Source organism: Acomys minous, assembly GCF_964271855.1.
Source record: "Acomys minous genome assembly, chromosome: 16".
NCBI classification, from domain to species: Eukaryota; Metazoa; Chordata; class Mammalia; order Rodentia; family Muridae; genus Acomys; species Acomys minous.
The window spans coordinates 84,796,261-84,817,443 of record NC_140498.1 but is presented as its reverse complement, the minus strand read 5'-3'; the positions used below and the strand labels follow the sequence as shown (position 1 = coordinate 84,817,443).

The following is a 21,183-nucleotide window of genomic DNA, read 5'->3' as shown; positions in this document are numbered from 1 at the left end:
AGGACTAGAAGACCCCAGAGTGGCCCTCACACATAGGCTACAGCCAGCCAGCCAGGCCCTGATGGGGTCTGAAGACAGAGGCAGGCACTGAGGGGCCAGGTTGCAGGCAGGGCAGGCAGAACAGGGCTCAGCTGGAGGAACCGGTCTGGATGCCCTATCAGAAGGTCTGCACATTCTCAGGGAGGGAAGGCGCGAGACCCAGAGGCCCCAACTCCTTGCTAGCTCACAGCCTCCTAGCTGAGGCGTGAGGGGTGCTTGCTTGAGTCCTCACCCTATGTCGCTCCCTATAGCCTTAGGAAGGTGAAATATCACCCATGGAAAGTCACATGCTGTCTGACGCTGGGACAGCGTCTGTCCATCTCCGGGAAGCTGTGACCACTTTGTGTTAGGTCACCTCAGCTTCTGGATCATCATACACTGAAAGGAGGTATCAGGGCTAACTTCCCATGGCCATGACCTCGCTACCAAAATCCCACAGACTCTGAGTGGCCAGAGAGGGCATGAGGCAGGTAGAGGACCAAGGGGCAGCAGCCAAGCAGACATCAGTCACCAGGAATGGGGGTACACACACTCAGCACAGCCCGGGCTCTGGCGGGGCCCATCCTGCCAGGTGAGCGCGGGAACGGGGATACTGGTCTCCAGGAAGCTGTCCCCGTGGGGGAGAGGGGCCAGGGGGCCGCCCTCCAGGACCAGCTCTGGGTTTCTCTGCACGGTCTCGACTGGAGGCAGACGGGAAGAGAGCAGAGAGGACAAGAACAGACACTCAAGTGGGCCATCTGCACATGTGCTGACACAAACAAGGCTCCTCGAGGACCAGGACAGGACAACAAGATGCCAGGATACACGTTGGAGCAAGGGGACAGGCCATTCTGAGGGCAGTCCCTCTCATACTCCCAGCCATCTCTGAGGTAGCTGCCTACCACAATGGGCCCAGTCTACAACGCCCCCAACTAGCTGGGTTGGAGGCCCTGGGCAGTAGGAAAGGGAGTGTGGCCCTAGCTGCTGCTGGGACCCCTCAGAGGGCTCTGATAGGCAGAAGTCACTCTTGCCCCACAGGGATCTGGGACCATGACCACATCTTCACCTCAACGTTTACATGGAACAGATGTTCACTGGGGACAGGTATCTGCCTCTCCTTCCCCTTGAGAAGACCCATGGTGTGTTGGGGGCTATACCACAGCAGTTATCCCCAACTTTGAAGAATCAGCACCCCCCCACACACACTTCCTAGGGAGCCTCACCCAGCAGTGTGGAGCAGCCATCCCCCAGCGGGTAGCGCTGGTATCGGGGGATGTTGAAGGGTGGCAGGGTGTGGAAGCGCCGCTCCAACAGCGGTTCTAGGCGGGAGGCTGAAGGGTCCGCAGGGTGGAAGAGGTTGTACACTTGCTGACACGCTGGCCGCAGCTGGAACACTGGGAGTGGAGGGGTGCAGAGAAAGGAGACTTTGGATAGTAGGTGGGGACCTGGGGCCCAGGCTGCCTTTGCCGTGTTTTTATCAACTTGGGATCTGTGTGGGCCGCTGTCCTTTTATTGATACAGAGGTCTATTTTCTTGCAGCAGGGTCTCACTGTGTAGCCCTCGGCCATACTGAACTTGAACTCACTGAGCCTGCCGCAGTGGGCTGGGATGGCAAGTACATGCATCATGCCCTGCTACAGGTTCTCTTCTTTAGTTGGAAGGGCAGTGACTGGTATGAACCGGTTTGGCAGTGAGGGAATGTGTTGAGGAGCGGGGGTGGGGTGGGGGGCTCCTTCTGCCCAGGGTCCCCTATGGGGCTCCATGTGCATCTTCATCTGGGCCTCACAGGCACACATAGTCACCCCAGTAGTGCCGGCCCCTTCCTAGGCTGCAGCCTGGCCCTGGAAGGGTCAAGCAGGTGGCTTCCTTGGGGAGTGGGCACCTCCCTTCTAACCACACCCACATGAGTACACATGAAGCTTTCTGAACTTGGCCTTTTCACACAGCCATGCGTAATTCTGCCTTCTTCTTCCTAGGGTGTCAGGGGGTCCCACAGAATGTTCTCAGCATGTGCATGAGACTCTGTGAGACTTTTCTGAGCAAGGCAGATGACCCTATCTGCAGGGTAACGGCTGCCCGCTGGGGTAGGCTCAGTTGTGGGGTCCTACTCACCAAGAGAGCTGCTCTTGCCACCTTGTTCCCTTGTAGACAGGGGTATTTGGTGGGCACTGAGTCCGGGGCCTTCATTTTTTTTTTCTTCCAATACAGGGTTTCTCTGTTTAACAGCCTTGGCTGTCCTGGACTCACTTTGTAGACCAGGCTGGCCTCGAACTCACAGCGATCTGCCTGCCTCTGCCTCCCGAGTGCTGGGATTAAAGGTGTGCGCCACCACGCCCAGTTGAGGCCTTCATTTTATTCTAGCGCCACAGTTCACCGGCTCTTGGCTTGCCTGAGCCCCCCTGAGCTTGTTTCTCCTCTGCCGCTGGGGATTTAACAGCTACTGTGGGGATCGTGTGTACCTCTGGGGCTGTGCTGTTGGTCAGTGTTGGCACATATCAGGGATTTCTGGGCTGCTGGGATACCACCCCACCTCCTATCTCCAGGAACCATGAGGCACTATGGCCACATCTGTCCCTATGGGTGGACCCTACACCAGATACTGTGTCTGTTTTATCTGACCTCCCTGACCCTGCTGTGTATCCCCACTGCTTCAGTGGACCTAAGAAAGCAGTAGGTTTCAGGGGACAGGGAGTGGCCGAGCTGCTGGAGAGGCAGGGAAGGACAGCGGCCTTTGGTGGGTAGAGATATTGAAAGGGCTGGGATGTGGCCACAGCCTTGTGAACGATTTCTGGAGGGCCCTGTGCAGTTTATGTAGCCCGTCCTACGTCTGCAGGGCTCTCACCGTCCAGGGAGGGGATGACCGTTTTCCTCAAGGCTAGGACGAGCCCCAGAGGGCATCCGAAGAGGAAGAGGTCGGCGATCTCGAAGTCAAACTTGCCTAGGGCCCCGGCACCGTCCAGCATCGTGGAGCTGCTTGAGCGGCGGGAGCTAGGCTCGTTCCTCAGTACGCTGGCATGGAGGCTGCAGTGGGGGACGTGCAGGTCACCCAGGGTCAGCTTCCCGGGGGTCAGGCTGGCTCTCACGGTCCCTTAGGGACTAAGCCCTGTACTGTCCTGAGTCCTAGCACCAGCTAGGACACTGCTAGTGACAGCGGGTCACAACCTCTCCAGGGCAGCCTGCTACCTCTGAAGCAGCCCTGATGAGGCCGTGCTGCCCGTCTCCACCTCACTCCCACTCTCAGGACGACGTGTGTGTTTCCAGCGGCCGAGGGCGGCCCTTGTATACAGGACCACGGCACCCAGTAAGCAGGAAGTCCTCCAGGCAGGAACTCCCAGAACCCCACACGTGCACTTGGCATGTGGATTTTGCTTAAGGAGCAGCCTGGTTCCTTCGTGCTGGGGCCCTTCTCCTCCAAGGCCTACCTGGACAGGAAGGCCTGGTGCTGCTGGATGGTGTCCAGCTCATAGGTGGACGAATCGCTCCTTTTGCGGGGCAGCTGCCTTCTGGAGTCCTCAGTGCCGTTGCTGCGGGGGATGTCAATGTTGCTGCGGCTCAGGTGCCGACTGCTCTCCAGGTTGGAGCCTCCGCCACTGCCACCGCCACCGCCACCGCCACTACCACTGGAGCAGTGTGCTGCATTCACCAGGATGCCCGGGGACAGCAGGTCAGCGTCCTGGAATGGCCATGGAGGCTCACTGCCAGGTGGTCCCTGGCCTAGGCCCCTCCTCAGTGCTCTGTGAGCCCCTCCCTCCTGACTCCAGGCCCTGCTGCCCACTGCCCAGCTGCAGGCTTCTCATCCAAGCAGAGGGGAAAGTCTTGTCTCCCACTGCCCCCTCAAGACTACTGGCTAAGTCCTAGAAGCCTTCGTTCCAGGACTGGCTTGGCACACAGTGATCTCTCCCAGGTGATGGCCACTCTACAGCAGGAAGACATCAATCAGGGTTAGACAAAGAGGGGAACTGGGTGAGCCCATCTCACCTCCTAGGACCAGAGCCTGGCCATGCAATGCAAGCCCTGGTGAGTGAAGCCTCATGCTCTCCTGGACTCTAACATATTGCAGTGGATCTCCAGACCCCAAGTGCCAGGCTGTCGTCTGTGGTCACCCATAGCAGCAACCCATGTCCTTCTCATTTGTTTCCTGGGGGATACTGAGGTACACTTTCAGCTCTTTCAGGCTGCTGTTGCCCTGCTTTGGGTACTTCTCTGGCCGAGCCCGACACCCAGGGCATAAGCTCGCGCTTGCCATGTCTCTCCTAGCCCTCTTATCTCTCGCTCCGAACGGACAGAATAGATAGACAAGGATTGTGGTGTCCCAGCCAGCTTCTTGGGGTTTGGGCTGGGCACACTGCTTGTGGGACCCAGCATAGGCCAGGTGATGGCTTGGTGGCCTACCGTAGGAAAGGCAGCCAGATTCTGTGGTATATGAGAAACAGCATAGTGGAGGTTTGAGACCAAGGATGCCCCACCCTCTGCCCCTGCTCAGGTACCTGCATGCTGACCACGCTGCCCCGGCGGCTGCTGCTTTGACTCTCAGACACTGGCTGGCCACTGTAGCATAAGGCATCAAATGCCAGGATGCCCCCAACGCAGTCTCCAATCAGGCAGACCTGGAGGCAAGAGAGCAGAGGCCTGAGTCTTCACCCTGCTTGCTGGGCTGCTGTGGAGAAGACACCCCTCCCCCTGCTGCCCACAACCTGGTCCTTTGGCCAGCCCACCCTGAAAGGTCTTTCCCTACCTGTTGCCGCCACTCACCTGTCCGTTGAAGGTCACACCTTCCTGGGACTTGATAAAATCTCCATAGGCCAGGTTGGCCCGCTGGATCACTGTAGCAACTGCCTCCTGATATTGGGGTGAGGAAGTGGCCAGCAGGGGCAGGGCAGCCAGGGGGATGTGGTCCTGGCTGCTGGACAGACAGCCCTCATCATGGCCGTAAGGACTGAGGCTGGGGGGAAGGGGCTGGGTCAGTGGAGGGCAGGTAAACTCAGCTTGACCCAAAGGCTCTCCCCTGATCTGAAAAGCTGGCCAACCAACACAGAGCTGCTGCCTGCCCCAAAGTGCTCACGGAGATGCTCCCAGGGAGGCCTTGAGCAGGCTCAGGGAGCCAGGGCCACTGAGTGGACTCCTATCCCAGGGCAGGCCAGCATCAGAATTGAACCGTGGACTCAGCCTGGAATCTGTCTTCCTGGAATCTGAACCTGTCTTGTCTGCACGGGCTCTGCTGCCTCCAGGCTGAGGCGGATGGATGGCGGGAAAAGACAATCTGCAGAGGACCTAACACTGGGGAGCCATGCAATGCTCTGGGTGGGGTCGGCATGCTTCCGCAACTCCCAGTGGAGCATGCCAGGTGTTGGCAAGCACATGCCACTCACTTGGAGACCAGGGCGAAGGCGTCAGCACAGATGGGCGGGCAGGGCACCAGGCGGATGGCTAGGTGGCCCAGGGCACTGGGGTAGTGCACACGCATGACGGTGTCGAACACGTTGGTGATAGTATTGGTGTCACCCTGCTTGGAGCTGGGGTCCCCGGCTCCCGTGTCCAGGATGGTGCCTCCATGCAGCACCAGCAGCAGCACATGAATCTTGGAGGGTGGTGCAGCTAGTGGCTGGCTCACCTCATCCTGCATGAGCAGTGATGGGCATGAATTTCTTGCCAGGCCCCAGGTGCCCTAGTTTTTTTTTTTTCCTTTGCTTTTCATAATGCTGGGAATTGGACTTAGGACCTCATACATGTGGCAGGCAAATGTTCTACCCCTGAGCTATATTTCCTGCCTCAGAGGCATAGGTTTGGGTTATGTGGTTATGGGGTTATGGGGTCTGGGGTTCACCGCCCTTCCCTTGGGCTCCTACAAGGATCAGAGACTGGAGGAGCAGTATAGCCTGATGAGGGTCACTGCAGATTCAAGGAAGGGTGTCCTCTGGAGAAAGTGCCAGATCAACCTTCTTCAGGGTCTCAGGCACCAGGCCTCTGCATGCCTGCTGTGCATCTGCTTTGGCTATACGTCTGGCTTGACGCAGACAGCCAGGCGCAGAGTCACAGGGGTCCTTAGGGGAGGTCAGGGAGGGGGAAGTAGTCTCGCTCTCGGGCCCTCCACTCGTCACTCAGTGCAAAGCCCCGTTACTTCTAGAACATAAGACCAATCTCCTCGAGAGCAGAAGCACCCTGGCAGAGGCAGGATCCTAGCACACTGCAGCAGGAACAGAAGCTCAGGTCATGAGCCAACAACCTTCCTTCTGGCCTGCTTTACTGCTAACAAGCCAAAGTGAGAGCCTAGGAGGTACGCTGTGTGCACAGACTAGCTACAGGGCTGTTCCTCTCTTAGACAAGGCGGAGGGTGGAGAGGCCCAGGCCCTGGTCACATGGCTCATCAGCACCAAGAGCACCCAAAGCCCCAGCTAGTTCTCCTGGGAGGCCAGGCTGTGGCCCCTGTGCCCAGAGGCCTCTCCTGAGTGCCCAGTGAGTCCTTGGTACGTGTGTGAGAAGGACCACTGGTCATATCTGTCGAAGCATGATCTGTCCAGTGCTGTGGGACTGGGTGGGGGAGACAGTGAGATGCAGGGGCAGCTGTGCACACAGGGACTGCCCTCCACAGGCTGGCCTGGGCAGAGAGAATGGTTGCCACTCCCCACCATGATCAAGTGCAGGGGCTTCTTCAATACAGTGAGCACGAAGTTACGGGAGAAATGTCCCAGGGCAGCCTCCCAGCTCCTAGACAGGGAGGTGCCGTCCAGCTGTGCCTTGTCACCTGGGACTAGGTGGGATTGGGCTGGTAATCTTAATCTTTTGTGCACTTATCTGGCTAGACCCTGTGCACTGGTTAACCCTTTAGGGATGCCCACAGGCCCAGACACTGCTTTCCTCACACTCAGCCTAAGACGGGGACTCCCCCTGCCCTGGAATCTAGTGGGAGCAGAGCCCCCCACCCCCAAGTCTGGGTTCCTATCAAGCCACCCTTTCATGAAGGGCGGTTCCGGTTTGGGGGCTAGTATAGGCAGAAGGGCCTGCCTTCGGATGGTAGTGCCCCAGAATCGGTGCTGGGCTCCTTGAAGTGCACACCCCAAGGCAGGTCCTGAGCCTCAGGCTCTACCCCTCTCCTGGGAGACAGTCAGAGCTGTGTGCGCTGAGCTGGCTGGGCCTCTGCTTGCTTTGTCTGACAGTTAGCAGCGACTGACAATGGTTCCTCTCACCTTCTACCCCTTCTAGAAAAGTGCACCTTCACCTCAGACCGCAAAGCAGAAGACCCCAGGAGGGGAAGAGGTGTCCCGGCCTCTCCCAGACCCTCCAGGGGCACCAGGGTTGCCGTGCTATCATCACCTTGGGCAGCCTGGAGAACAAACCGGGCAGTAATCATAGCCATAGCGTGGGACAGCCCCAGCCCAGCCTGGCTCCTGGCCCAGTGCAAACAGCTCTGACGGCCTGCAGGTGGAAGGGGCACGAGCTCCAGCAAAGAACCCCCAAAGCGGACACAGGCTCTATAAAGACAGCTTTATTGGACACACTGGGTTCTGCCTGGCCCAAAGGGCCCCTGGGCCTCAGCCACATCACTTCTGCCTAGGCGGCTCTGGCTTCTTTCCCTTCTTTTCTTTTTTCTTCTGGTGCCACGTAAAGAATGGGAACTTGATGGAGTTCCTCTTTTTTTTCTGGAATTTATAAGATTCTCATTTTATTTTCCCAAAGGAGGAGCGTGGTCGAGCTTTTCCCTGGGGGCTGTCTGCTGTCCCTGGTTCTTAGGGACACCAACAGAGATGGGGCTGACTGGTGTCTCCATAGGAAAGTGGTAAGGAAAGGGACCCCAGGCCTCTCTGGTGAATGTCTGGCCAAATGCGGATGTCAGGCTCTGGGCTCTGGAGAGCTCTGCCTCTGCACCCTGCACCCAGACCCCCGTTGCCCCACAGCCCTGGTCCCTCAGTGTCCCCACTGGCACCCACCTCGATGATGTTCAGCTGCTCCACGCTGGAGGCCACCCTGAACTCAGAGCCACTCTGGTGATAGAGACCGTCTGTAACACAGAAGCCACATTGTAGCTGCTGGTGCAGGAAAAAAGGGAACTCTGGGGCGGAGTCCCACAAGCCCCGGGGTCCCACCGGTTGTGTGGGCCACACCCTCACCCTCAAGGCTCATTACCCTGTGTGTCCTCAGGCTCCGGGTTCTCCATTCTGTCCATGAGGTCATTGGAGTTCCACTTAGTGATGTCCTTGGGGTACATTTCCTCCTTGTGAATGTTCTCTGGGGGTAAAGGGACTTCAGTGGAGAATGGGGACACACTGAGCCTCCTGTGTTTTGGAGCCACGTGCCCAGTGTACCTAGCTCTGTCTTATCCTTCCCCATCTTAATAGGACAGCCAGGCAGCTGCAGAGCCCCTGGCCGCCTTTCCCCATTCACACCATCATAAAGTGGCATTTAGCGTATTCACAATGCGGCGCCCGCATTACCGTTATCCAACGCCAGAGCACTCCCATCACCTTGAGTGGAAAACCTGTGCTCAGTCCCAAGTGGGTCAGGCCTCGCGGCATAACGCGTTCCCCTCCAGGCCTTTGCCCGTCCTGGACATTTTCAGTGACAACACAGTCACACACTATGTGGTCTTCCATGCCCGGCTCTGTCCTTAGAGCTCTGTGCTTCTGCGGTTCGTCTGCTCTGCAGGGTATGGGGATGCTTCCTTCCCTTTTACGGAACTATACCACTGCCTTTGTTTATCTGTCTGCGGCTGATGGTTAGAGTCCAGAAAACACAGCTCGGTGAGGATCCAGCTATGACCGCGAGCGACACCCAGGACTGAACTCTCACTTCTGTGTCTCCAGAACCGCTCCCAGGCTCATGGAACACAGCTGCCTGGGCTGAGCAGGATCGGAGAAGCCTGCTTGCTCTGGCATCTGCGCCTTTCCCTACAGCAGCCGTTCTCAACCTGTGGGTTTCGACCCCTTTGATGGGGGGGGGTCACATACCAAATATGCTGCATATCAGATATTTATCTTATGACTCATAGCAGTGGTAAAATTACAGTTATGGAGTAGCAATGAAGATACTTTTATGGCCGGGGTCACCACAGCATGAGGAGCTGTACTGAAGGGTCACAGTGTTAGGGAGGATGAGAACAGCTGCCCCACAGTCTTTTTTGACACTAGGTATTATGTCTTTCCTCTTTCAAGGACAAAGAGCCAGCTGAGGAGGCTGGGGCACCAGAGCCGCCCTTGTCCATTTTTCTCAGGTGCAGAGGCTGGCTCAGCAGCCCCTGCCGCCCTCCCGGCTTGCCTACTTCCAGGACAAGCCAACCGTCTCCTTTTTTTTGTTGCTGTTGAACACTGACTGCCCAGGTTCTCTCCACACAGGTCTGGCTCTGCAGTTAATTAAGATGTGACACTTGGGCAGCACCTTGGTGGCAGAGTGAGGGGACCTTGCTGTTTAGCTGTGGGCAGCTTCCCATCTTTCCGAGCTCCTACCTTTGCAAGCTCTGGGGCTGGCTGTGCTGCCAGCGTGCAGTGGGACCCCATCGCTCTTTCTGGGCCTGCCTGTCGGCCCCTCTGACTTCCCTGAAAGCCCATCTGTGGCTCCACATGTGTGAGGCGGTGCGTGCATCTTCCAGCACAGGCGAACAACCGGCTGTGCCTCCGCTGTGCTTATTTTGCAATTAGTGGGGGAAATGGGCAGTTCATCTAGTTTCTGTTTATTGCTTTTTCTTTTCTTTCTTTCTTCTCTTTCTTTCTTTTTTGTTGTTGCTTTTCGAGACAGGGTTTCTCTGTCCTTGCCTTAGCTGTCCTAGACTCATGTTGTAGACCAGGCTGGCCTCGAACTCACAGAGATATCCTGCCTCTACCTCCCGAGTGCTGGGATTAAAGGCGTGTGCCATTATTGCCTTTTCTAAAGTGTCTACATTTGATGCATATTAATTTGCATTTAATGAAGAAAAGCAACAGCAAACAATAAAGCAAGCGCAAAAATTTAGGACACTGTAAGTCATACTTCTTATGGAGACAAATTCATCTGGGAAGTGCTTCAGGAGAATTCTGTGTCACATGAGGTGGGGGTTCGAGATAATGGCACCCTCCATCTAAGCCCTGAGTCCTGACTTATAATTAAGCACCTAGACTCAAAGGAGGTAGCTTCCCAGTGACCTCATCTCATTCTGTGCTCTATCCCAAGCCCCAGGCTGTCTGCTGTGACAGTGTTTCTTCCTGCCTGGCCCAGGGAGAGCCCACAGCGGTAGGAGCCACCTGCCTACCTTGTGCATCAAAGAACTCTTCTTCCGAGCCTTCATCGGAGTCCCTGGCAATACTCTGCATTCTCCACTCTGAGATGCTGTGTCGGGAGGGGCTGGCTGGAAGGCAAAACCCCAGTGTGATGGTCTGGCCTGCAGAGGAGGGCTCTGCTGAGCCAGCCATAGCCATGTGATGGCAACTTGGTGGGCATCATCAGAAAAGCTGGCCATAGACAGAAGTGGAAAGACTAAGGGTGGAGTGTCCAGGGCCAGGCTGAGTAGAAATGTCTGGCCTTTTCCAGGGGAGTACTCTGCTGCCAGTCTTGTCCAAAGAGAGCTTAGGACATGAGCTCAGATGAGCTCTAAACATGACCATAAACAACTCCTTAGATGTGGCCGTAGCAGAGCTGGCAAAGAGAAAGCTGGCTGCAGGGCAGTAGGAAAAGATGGGAGTCAAAGGTATTGACTCATCTCACTCCAATATTGTAAGCCCAGGGCCAGGCACACTGGGCTGGGAAGGGGGCTACATGACTGGCCACATGAGGTATTGCAGGGGCATGACTGGACATATGGGGAGTCGGGGTTACAGAGACATGACTAGCCATACAGGGGGCAGGGTTTACAGAGGCATGGCTAGCCATACAGGGGGCGGGGTTTACAGAGGCATGGCTAGCCATACAGGGGGGCGGGATTTACAGGGGCATGAGTAGCCATGGGGGGTGCAGTTTACAGGGGCATGAGTAGCTGCACGGGGTGGGGGTGGGGCTTGCTTCATCTTGTTGTCTAGGATCTGATGCCCTGAAAATATCTTCCCTCACTGGCAAGTCTGCCTGGACTCCCTCCCCAGATTTCCTCAGTCACAGACTGTCTGTTTGGGCCTTATAGGGAGTGTTGTTTGGGAAAGGACAGCTTCACTTCATGGCGGAGCCCCACCTGGTACCAGTTAGAAAGTGAAAGGCTATACAGGAAAGATCAAGAGAGACAAGGACGCAGCTGTGGCATGGCTACCCTGGAAACTGCAAGGGAGACGTTGCATCGGAAGACAGGGACCCGGCTCACCTCCCCGCTTGGAGGACCTTGAGGACTTGGAGGAGGTGGACCACTGCTTCTTCAGGCCCCGGCCCAGGGGCTCCCCATTGGTGTTGTTGGGTTCAGAGGTCGCTCCAGGCGCCTGGTCCTGGATAGTGTTGTCCTTGCTGAGTTCTGTGGGTCCTCCTTCCTCTGAGAACTGGGCCATTCTGCGGGACAGCATAAGCTGTACCTCCCTCTCCAGTTCCCGGATGTTCTCCATGCTCAGCCCGTACCACTCATCCTGCCAGCACCAGGCCTGCCGGTGGGCCCGCACCATCACCCGCCGCAGACCTGCACAGAGCCAGAGGACAGAGGTGCGCTCACGTCAGGGGCAGTGTGCACCAGGGCAGAGCTGTAGGTCAAGCTAAAGTCACTGTTCATCTGTGCCTCAGTTCCTCTATTGTCAACCTAGAGGACTGGCTCCCAGTGTCCTCAGGGGCTGACAGTGGCTCTACCCTTGGAAGGCAAGCCTTGTAAAGTAATGGCTCTGGTCATAGGCCCCAGTTCACTGAAGGGGACTCATGCCCTAAGGGAAAGTAGCACTGGACTTCCCAAAAGTCTCATGTCTCACGGCCTGATCTACTTTTCTTGTTGAATTTCCCATAGGAGAATAGATTTTAAAGTGGGTTGCATTCTCTCCCCCCTGAACCTCGTGTGTGTGTGTGTGTGTGTGTGTGTGTGTGTGTGTAGTGCATGCGTACGAGAGGCAGGACTCAACAGTGACTGTCTTTCCTCTATCGTTTTTCTACCTTATTTTCTGAGGCAGGGTCACTGAACACAGCTTTGTCAGTTGGCTTGACTGGGTGCTAGCAAGTGCCAGGAATTCTTCCTCCTCTGCCTCCCCAGCACTTGGATTATAGGCAGCCACCATTGAGCTTGGTTGCTTTATGTGTAGTCAAACCTCTAAGGTCCTGGCAGTTCTGTGGTAAGCGCTTTACTGACTGAGTCATCTCCCTGTAATCCTGGCACTCCAGTGGCAGAGGCGGGCGGATCTCTGGGTTTGAGGCCAGCCTGGTCTACCAAGAGGGTTCCAGGGCTACACAGAGAAACCCTGTCTCAAAAAACAAAAACAAAGCCATCTGTATCCTTTTCTGTTCTGTGTCTCTGAGCGCTCTGCCATGCTCATGAGTCTCTCCAGAGGACAGGCTTGAGGGGAGTGATGGCTGGTCCTCAGGGCGTGCATCCTCTGCTTTCTCAGAGAATTCTAGGTGGCCTCCCAAGCCCTGTCATGTCCTAAGCATCTTCCTGATTTACAGTCACTCTGAGAGGCAAGCTGGGGGGCTTCTGCTCACCCATGGGACACGATGGAACTCTCCTTCAGCCAGGGCTACACCTGAGGGTGGTCTCAGGTATAACACTTATGAACCTCTGTTTCCTTTTCTGGCCTCACAGTCTATTCTAGCCAAACAGGGAAAGGCTTCCTCTTAGGCTTGCTGGAAGGGAGGGGACACTGCACTACAAGTGGGCCAGGCACAAAGGGGACAGCTTAAGTTTGCGAGTGACTTCTTCAAGAGCACTTGTGAGTTCACAGCGCTCAGGGCTGTGTAGTGTCTGCATGTAGCACTGCACCCCCAATATTCGCCCCTACAGAGGTCTGCAGAACTGCCACTATCACATCTGCCTCAGGTGAGGAAGACAGGACTCAGCAAGGCAATGTTGACACTGCTATGGCCATGTGTGGACTGCACGTCCCAGCTGTCCTAACAACTGTACCCTGTCCTCTTTTCTGAGAGAGAGCTGATTTTTAGGAAGCTAAGCAGGCTGGGTTTTGCCAGACTCTCAGGGATGTTATCTGAGGACAGGGGAGGGCATGGGGCCCACACTCTCCGGGACCAGGAACCCCAAGTGGGCTATACTGGGGAGATTAGAGTAAGGGGTGGGGGACAAGCCAGCAAGCCAGTGGCAAGAAGAAAGGGTCAGAGCAGCCCCACAGTCCTCTCGCCCTCATACTCCCCGTTAGATGAGGCCTGTGCTCCCCTACAAACAGGAGAGGGAAGGCCTAGTAGGGCAGGAAGGCTGATGGATACCCAGGCTGCTTCCCTCTATGACAGCGTCCTCCTGGCTAGAGGTCTCAGGGTTAGGGAAGTGGGAAGGTAGTAGCGGGGGTCTCTTAGGTCCGTCTCAGCTACCATGAGGTTAGGCAGACAAGACTGCAGGATGTGTCCCATCTGCCTCTTGCCACCTCTGCTGAACTGTCATGGACGCCGAAGAAGCCTGCTGGGAAGGGAGCGGGCGATGATGTGTCTGAGATGCCACTCTGGGGACAGAGCTGGTAAAACTGTCCCACACCATCAAGGCTGATGTACACACATCACCTCTGCCTCGCCAGGTGGGAGGCCCCCCTCCTCAGAGCCCAGCGCACTGGCTGCTCATAGCACGGATGCCTTCTACTATCTCTTTGTCTTTGCTGCACAGGATGGCTGATGAGACCTCTACGGCCAGTGTGAAGACCCCGTCATGGGTAATCGTGAGTCAATGTGACCAGGGTGGAGCATGTTGTCAATGGTGTGGCTCCATTCGTGCCTAAAGTAAGTCTCCCTTGTTTGTGGTGTCTCAGGGTGATCTGCCTGGGTGCTTCTGTGGGGCCACGAGTCTAGGGTTCCCAGGGAAGAAGACAAGAAAAGCCTTGTGCGGCATTCCTTGGCTGGGAGCCCCCAGGCATCTGCTAGGCCACCTGCTCCTTGGACACCTGCTCTGGGTGTGAAGGGCCATGTGGGTGTGAAGGGCACTACACTGGAGTCGCTCTGCCATCTGGACCTTCCAGCCTGTGAAGAGGCAGAGCTATGGCCCAGCTAGGGTCTGGGCCTCCTCAGGTAGAGGAAAGAAAAGCCTGGGAGCTGGAGGCCCCAGAGGCTGATGGAGGCTGTCTACAGAGGCCTGAGTGTGCTACAGGCTACACTATCATATACCAGCCAGGTCAGGAACACGTGGGCGGTGCGACGGCGTCTGCATGGACAGCAGACACACTGGTCACGGATGGCAAAGATAAGAGTGGGGAAGGGGGGATGGGAACAGGCTTTGGGGCCTGTGGTGGCTGTTCCTGTCAACTTGACTACAAGTAACGAAAGCCCAAGCATCTGGGCACATCTGTGAGAGATTTTCCTTCATTGGATCTTTTAAGGTAGAAATCCACCCTAAACTGGGGCCATACCTTCTGGTGGCAGCCTATATAAAGGGCATAAAAGAAAAAAGCATTCTCCCTTTGCCTGCTCATCCTCACTGTCACTGGCAAGTCCACATCTTCATCGGTATCGGAGCCTACATTTTTGGGATTCCAGTGCACCCTGAAGACCAGGTAAGGCATCCAGCCTCATGGACTGAACAAACTATTGGGTTCTTGGACTTTTCATCAGGAGGCAGCCATTGTTGGAATACTTGGGCCATAGCCTGGAATACTTAGGCCACTACTCTAATACATTCTGTGCTCTCTCTCTCTCTCTCTCTCTCTCTCTCTCTCTCTCTCTCTCTCTCTCTCTCTCTCGAGCGCTCTCTCTCTCTCTCTCTCTCTCTCTCTCTCTCTCTCTCTCTCTCTCTCTCTCACACACACACACACACACTCCCCCCCCACCATTCCATCAGCTCTGTTTCTCTAGGACACCCTGACTTAACACAGCACGTGGAGAATAGAGGCAGGCAGGCAGGTGCACACCCCCACCCCCCTACCCCCCCACCCTTACCTGTGTCGTGGATGAACCTCTCGATCTTGGACTGCATGCCCCAGTACCGGAACTCCACCTTGCAGAGCTTGTAGGCGCACATGATGGGGAGGAGCTGCTTCTTGTACTCCTTAATCCAGTTTTCAGAGAGAGGTCCCCGACGAGTCTTGACTGACTGGAACAGCTTAGGGTCTTCTTCTGTCTTGTACTCATTGGGGGGCACAGGATCCTTGACAATGTCGATGATGTCTGTGGGGACACCCTGCGAGTGGTCACGCCTGCATAACTTCTACCCACCCTTTCCTGATCCTCCTCTAAGTCCTTGCAGGGCCTAGGTCTCATTATGTATGATGCTGTGTGTGTGTGTGTGTGTGTGTGTGTGTGTGTGTGAGAGAGAGAGAGAGAGAGAGAGAGAGAGAGAGAGAGAGAGAGAGAGAGAGAGAGAGAGAGAGTATGTGTGTGTGACTGGGGATTGAACCTAGGGCTTCACACATGCTAGATTAAACACTCTATCACTACTGAGATACATTAACAACCCTACTTTTATTTTTTTATTTTGAGACAAAGTCATATACTAAGTTGTCCAGGCAGGCTTTGAACTGGTGATCCTCCCATCTCAGCCTGTAAGTGGCTTTAATAACAGCCCATATTATCTGGCCTGGATCTTGTAGCTTCTTCTGAAGTCAGCTTGACAAATCATGGTCTATGTGTGCAGGTAAGCGGGTCAGTGAACCAAGGAGATAATGGGAAGAGAATTCCCATGAATAGTATGGGATGGCAAAGGACAGACAAGGGTGTAGAAGTCTTTCCAGAGCAGGGTGACATTTTGGACAAAAGAGTAGAAGTGGGAGGCTAAGGTGGCCCATTGCCTCATCGGTGCTGGGCTGAGGTGGGATCTTGGGGACCGCTGGGATGCCTGCTGGGACGGGGGACTATTGTAGAGGTGATGGAGAATCAGGGGCAATAGTCCCTTCTCTCTAACCTAGGCACCTAAGCACGCAGACTTGTGCTCAGAGACCACTCTACAGAGGGGACCGCAGAACCGTGTTAGGCCCTCAGATGTGCTTTGTTTGACTGCTGTAAGTTCACTTTACCAATGTTTCAGAACTGGGAAATTTCCCATGAAAAATCCCCATCTCTGACTTTTCTTTAAGAAGATTTAGCTGGGCTCGGTGGTATATACTTTTAATCCCAGCACTCAGAAGGCAGAGGCAGTTAGATCCCTGTGAATTCTAGGCCAGCCAGGACTACACAGTGAGGCACTGTCTAAAACACACACACACACACACACACACACACACACACACAAAACAAATGAAGACACCCTTCTGCATGATTACATCAGCTGGAGAGCAAGGCAGCAAAGGTCACAGGTCACTCCAGGCACAGACAACATGATATGGGCCAGCCCACCCGAGGCATGGCATTCTCAAATGGCTTTTAGCCAGACAGCACCACAAGAGACCACATGTACATTTATGGGGAGGAAAAAGGCGACATGTAGGGCGTGGAAGCCTGCCCTTCATCAGTCGTGCCCCGCCCCACCCCCAGCTGAGAATCCAGCCTACCGCCAGGATGGGATCGGGCAAGGGCAGAGGGCCACAGCCAGAGTGGCCCGGGGTGGGAATGCTGCCTGCTGGGCTTCCACCTTCATGCTCACCTGTTATCAGCTGGTTCCTTTCCACAGGAGACAGGTTGAACACATTATTGTTTTCCCCGGTATCAGTCTTATAAAAGGTTTCAATGTCAATGGAGAACTTCTCCACAAAGGGGCAGGTGAACCTGAGAGAAAGGACAACCATTGGGGCTGTGCCCTGGATGGACTGTGGCTAGTCAGCTGTCTGCTGGAAACAAGTGAGGAGGTGATACAGTGGTTTGAATGAGGATGGGCCCTACACATGTTTGAATGCTTGGTCCTTAGTTGATAAAACTGTTTGGGAAGGATTAAGAGGTGTGGCCTTAAAAAAAAAAGAAAGAAAAAAAGAAAAAGAAAAGAAAAGCTGGGCTGTGGTTGCACACTCCTTTTAATCCCAGCACTTGGGAGGCAGAGGCAGGCAGATCACTGTGAGTTCGATCGAGGCCAGCCTGGGCTACAAAGTGAGTCCAGGGCAGTCATGGCTACACAGAGAAACCCTGTCTCAAAAAACTAGAAAAAAAAAACCCCAAAACAAAAAACAAAGGCAGCGTGTCACTGGGGTGGGCTTTGAGGTTTCAGAAGTCCACACTATCCTCACTTAGTTCTGTCTCTGCTTCTCTGCTTCTCTGCTTCACGCTTGTGGAGAAGGTATGAACCCTCAGCTACTCTGCTCCAGCACCGTGGCTGCCTACCCGCTGCCATGCTCCCTGGCATGCTGGTCATGGATTCACCCTCTGAAACTGTAAGCCCCAACCAACTCTTCCTTCTAAAGTTTCTTCGGTCACAGTGTCTCTTCACAGCAGTAGGAACGCCACTAAGACGGGGTGTTGGCTGAGATGTGGTGACGGCACCTAGCTCCTACAGATACTACCATCTCGTCCTGAGAATAGCCAAGCTAGCTTGGGGGAGACAGGGACAGGGGTGAGCACGGCTGAACTCACTTGGTGGCTTCTAGAAGCCCCACATATGGCCACCGCGTGAGTACGGTGTGGTGGGAAATGCAGGCACAACTACAATGGCAGCGCGCTATGAAGTCAGTGGATCTTGGCAGACACTCCCGGCACGTGACACCTGCAAGAAGCCCTCTCTGACACCAGAACAGCTCCTCTCTGGGACAGAGAAGAGCTCTCTGAAGTCCTAAACTGGCTCCCAGCATTCTTCAGGTGTGAGGATTATGGGGAGGAAGGCCTGGGAGGCTAGAGGGGAGCACCTTGCTCAGTGCGAGCTAGCCCTTCAGTTCACACTTCTTCCCAGCACGCTGTCTCTGCTCATGGGAACTCAGTGAATGTTCACACCCTGAGCTCTCCTAGGTGGCAGCCCTTGTTCAGTTCTTGGCCACCATGACTTATAATGGCATTTCTGGGAGGCAGCCAGCCAGGGAGGGGCATCCTTTCCTGCATGCTACCACTTGTGAACCATCAGGGGACACGTGTGAGACGGAGTTTGTTAAACCTGTCAGGAGAGTTCCTGGATGCATGCTGCGGAGTTCCCCCCAGCAGACGGCATGCTGAGGAGGCAGAGGCAGGCTCACCTGGTTCGGGTGTAGGGGTAGGCGTTCCAGGACTCCTCCACCACCCGCAAGGCTGCCTTGGGCAAGATGGCGCGGAACCAGCTGGGGATGTGCATGCCCACGTGATACACTTTGTGGGTGTACTGCCCAGAGCCACCAGGGCCATCTGTGTAGGGCCGGTTCTCCAGGATCTCCACGCCACTGCCTTGGCCATAGGTCTCGTTTCGGCTTTTCTTCTGTGGGGGGGAAAACATGTGGACGTTTGGTCAAAGTGCTCTGCATGAGACAAAGGGCTCGGAGGGCTGAGAACAAGAAAGGTCTTTGGCCTTGAGGCGGGCTCTCTCTGTGTCATTTCAGGACAGCCCACCCTCCTAAGTCTACACTGTGCCTCCATGAGCCCCAAGCCTCCTGATGAAAGTGAAGAAGAGTCCTGGGTTTCCTCTTTAAGGTCCAGGTATTAAAAAGCATAAATCATTTTTTTCTGATCCTATCTAGCCTAGGACCAAGCGTTTCCAAGATACACACTCCCCCACCCGCTTTTTCTTCTTCTTTGAGACAGCGTCTCTGGCTGCCTGAACTTCCTATGATCCACCTTACTCTGCCTCCTGAATGCTAGGCTTTTATTTTGGGGTGGGGGGTTTCAAGGCAGGGTTTCTCTGTGTAGCCTTGGCTGGGCTGGACTCGCTTTGTAGACCAGGCTGGCCTCGAACTCACAGCGATCCGCCTGCCTCTGCCTCCCGACTGCTGGGATTAAAGGCGTGCGCCACCACTGCCTGGCTGAGTGCTAGGCTTAAAGGTGAGCACTGCCACCTCAGGCTTCTTCTTTCTGTTTTTTTTCTTTTTTCTTTTTCTATGACAAGGTCATGCTGTATAGCCCAGGATGGTATTGATCTGCATTTCCCCTGACTCAGCCTCCTACTGGGATTACAAGTGCGCGCCATCACGCCAGTGCCGGGCGCCTACTTTCCTGCTTCCACTCAGTTCTGTACTCTTTGTTCCAGGCACAATAATTAGGCAAGAGAACAGAATAATAAGAGGCACCCAAACTGGAAAAGGAGAGGTAAACCATCTTAGTTTGTTGAGTGCATAATCTTTATATAGAAAGCTGCAAAGAACTCTCCCTAAGTGTCTCAGGCTTAGTGAGGAGTCAGCAGCGCTTCAGAACACAAAGTCAACGCACAAAGGTGAAAAGCACAAGAGGGAAAACTGGTTGCATTTGCAAGAACAGACAGGGATACATTTAAACAGAGAGGTGTGTGTGGGGGAACCCTGTACACTGAAGACCACAAAACCAAGAGAGATGAAAGACCTAAAACCTGGGAAAGCATCCTTTCTTCAGAGGTTACAAGACTTAATACTGTTGGGACAACAATACTCCCCAGAGGCCTGCAGAACCCATGCATTCTCCAGCAAAATTCCAGTGTTCAAAAAAAAATTTTTTTGAACAGCAAATGGGTGCTAAAATTCACATATTGTTGCAAGGGACCCCAAACAGCTGAAACAACAACAACAACAAAAAATACTAAAGCAAGCTAGAAACTCATACCTCCCAGCATCACACAAAAACGTGTGCTTCAGGGCCACGTTCCTCACAGCAGCCAGAAGGTGGAAGCCGTCCATCTGACCGCCAGCTGGAGAAAAGGCAGACGCTGGACTAGGGAGATGGCTCAGTGAGTAAGAGTGCTTGTGTGCACGCATGAGGACCTGGGGTTCGGAACCCCGGGAGCCATGTAAAGCCATGTATGGTGTATGCTTACTCGTAACCCCAGCACTGTAGAGGGCAAAGACAGGAGGCCATGGGGCTTGCTGGCTGCCCCCAAGTTCAGTGAGAGACCCTATCTCAAAACAACAAGGTGGCGAGTAGTAGAGCAGGGCACCTGACATCGTCCTCTGGCCTCCACACATGAAGAAACTTTGCTCAGGACTCCACGAGTCCTTGGGACGCACAGGTTTGCTGGGCTGCTGAGGAAGTTCTGTTTCCAGACCTGGCACTGCTCACAAGGGCACGCTAACTTGACGGGAGCCCACCACAGTGGCGCTTCTGACTCATGAACTTTCTGTACGTGCAGATCCTTCAAATCGAAAGTAAGGCATGATGGTTGGGGTGCTTGGCGCTAACCCCATCCAAAGCTCAAGGAACACTGTGGGACTGGGGACATCCTCTCCCAGGATAGGGAGATGTGCTGCAAAGAGTTGTTTTCTGGCCGTTATGCTCATAAACTCATCGCAGCCGTGGTTACCGCACAAAGCTCTACAAGGCCGGGGGAGGGGCTTAGGAGGGGCTTTGGCAGTTAATGGTGGCTTGGGGAGGGGCTGTCACTTTCTTCAGTGGTGTAGCCATTGATCAGGAGGCTATGCTCCAGTAAATAATTCCCCACCCATGCTCATGCGAGCAACCTTAATTAAACTCAATGGGCCACGCGTGCACAAAAAGACGAGAGAGTAGGAGGAGCCTTGTTCTGATGAAGGGTTTTGGTGGCATGGAGCGGGGCTGAGACAGTGTAACAGCAAATGAAAATGTACTGTGCACACGCATAAACCTGTCAAAACTTAAAACGTAAAAAGTGAAGAGCCCCCAGGCACGGTGCTTATGAATTCCAGTTAAGTCTGGGCTACTTCACACAATCTCTCAGAAAACACCACCACCAGAACAACAACAACAACAACAACAACAACAACAACAAAACAGCAAAGATGGCTCGCTGGGCAGGGCGCTTGCCACCAAGCCTGGCAACCTGAGTTCTACCCCCCTAGGACTCACATTGCAGAAGGGAGAAATAACTCCTGAGAGTTGTCCTCTGACCTCTACACACACATCATGAAATACACGTACCACCCTGCCCCCCAAAGAAAAGGGAAAAGGTCTTTGTGTAGTCCTGGCCCACCCTGTAGACCAGGCTGGCCTTGAACTCACAGAGATCAGCCTGTCTCTGCCTCCCAAGTGCTGGATCAAAGGTGTGCACCACCATGCCTGGCCCAAATGAATGCAATTTTTTTACAAAGTGAATAGAAACCTAGAAATAGACAAACCAATGAGAAGTCTGCCTCAGACTCACACTGCAAAGGGAAGTTCTACTGTCACAGGGAGCTCCAGCCTCTG

The 21,183-nt window shown here is 54.6% G+C and overlaps 1 protein-coding gene across 12 annotated transcripts in view; it reads right to left on the bottom strand.

The window, feature by feature from the left end:
- PITPNM2 (phosphatidylinositol transfer protein membrane associated 2) overlaps nucleotides 1–21,183 on the bottom strand; it is a 131,232-nt gene that overhangs the window by 6,303 nt on the left and 103,746 nt on the right. For 6 of the 12 annotated variants that reach the window (XM_084762003.1, XM_084761999.1, XM_084762009.1 and 3 more), the window contains 14 exons: nucleotides 18,105–18,319; nucleotides 16,598–16,719; nucleotides 14,959–15,186; nucleotides 11,270–11,572; nucleotides 10,235–10,330; nucleotides 8,140–8,256; nucleotides 7,944–8,014; nucleotides 5,388–5,635; nucleotides 4,771–4,960; nucleotides 4,506–4,625; nucleotides 3,441–3,691; nucleotides 2,861–3,039; nucleotides 1,242–1,412; nucleotides 570–719 (listed from right to left, as the gene is read on the bottom strand). In XM_084762003.1, the coding sequence (XP_084618129.1) occupies nucleotides 570–719; nucleotides 1,242–1,412; nucleotides 2,861–3,039; nucleotides 3,441–3,691; nucleotides 4,506–4,625; nucleotides 4,771–4,960; nucleotides 5,388–5,635; nucleotides 7,944–8,014; nucleotides 8,140–8,256; nucleotides 10,235–10,330; nucleotides 11,270–11,572; nucleotides 14,959–15,186; nucleotides 16,598–16,719; nucleotides 18,105–18,319 (2,461 nt within the window). The remainder of the gene's footprint in view (nucleotides 1–569; nucleotides 720–1,241; nucleotides 1,413–2,860; nucleotides 3,040–3,440; nucleotides 3,692–4,505; nucleotides 4,626–4,770; nucleotides 4,961–5,387; nucleotides 5,636–7,943; nucleotides 8,015–8,139; nucleotides 8,257–10,234; nucleotides 10,331–11,269; nucleotides 11,573–14,958; nucleotides 15,187–16,597; nucleotides 16,720–18,104; nucleotides 18,320–21,183) is intronic. The other 6 variants (XM_084762007.1, XM_084762000.1, XM_084762008.1 and 3 more) reach the window with 3 other exon arrangements.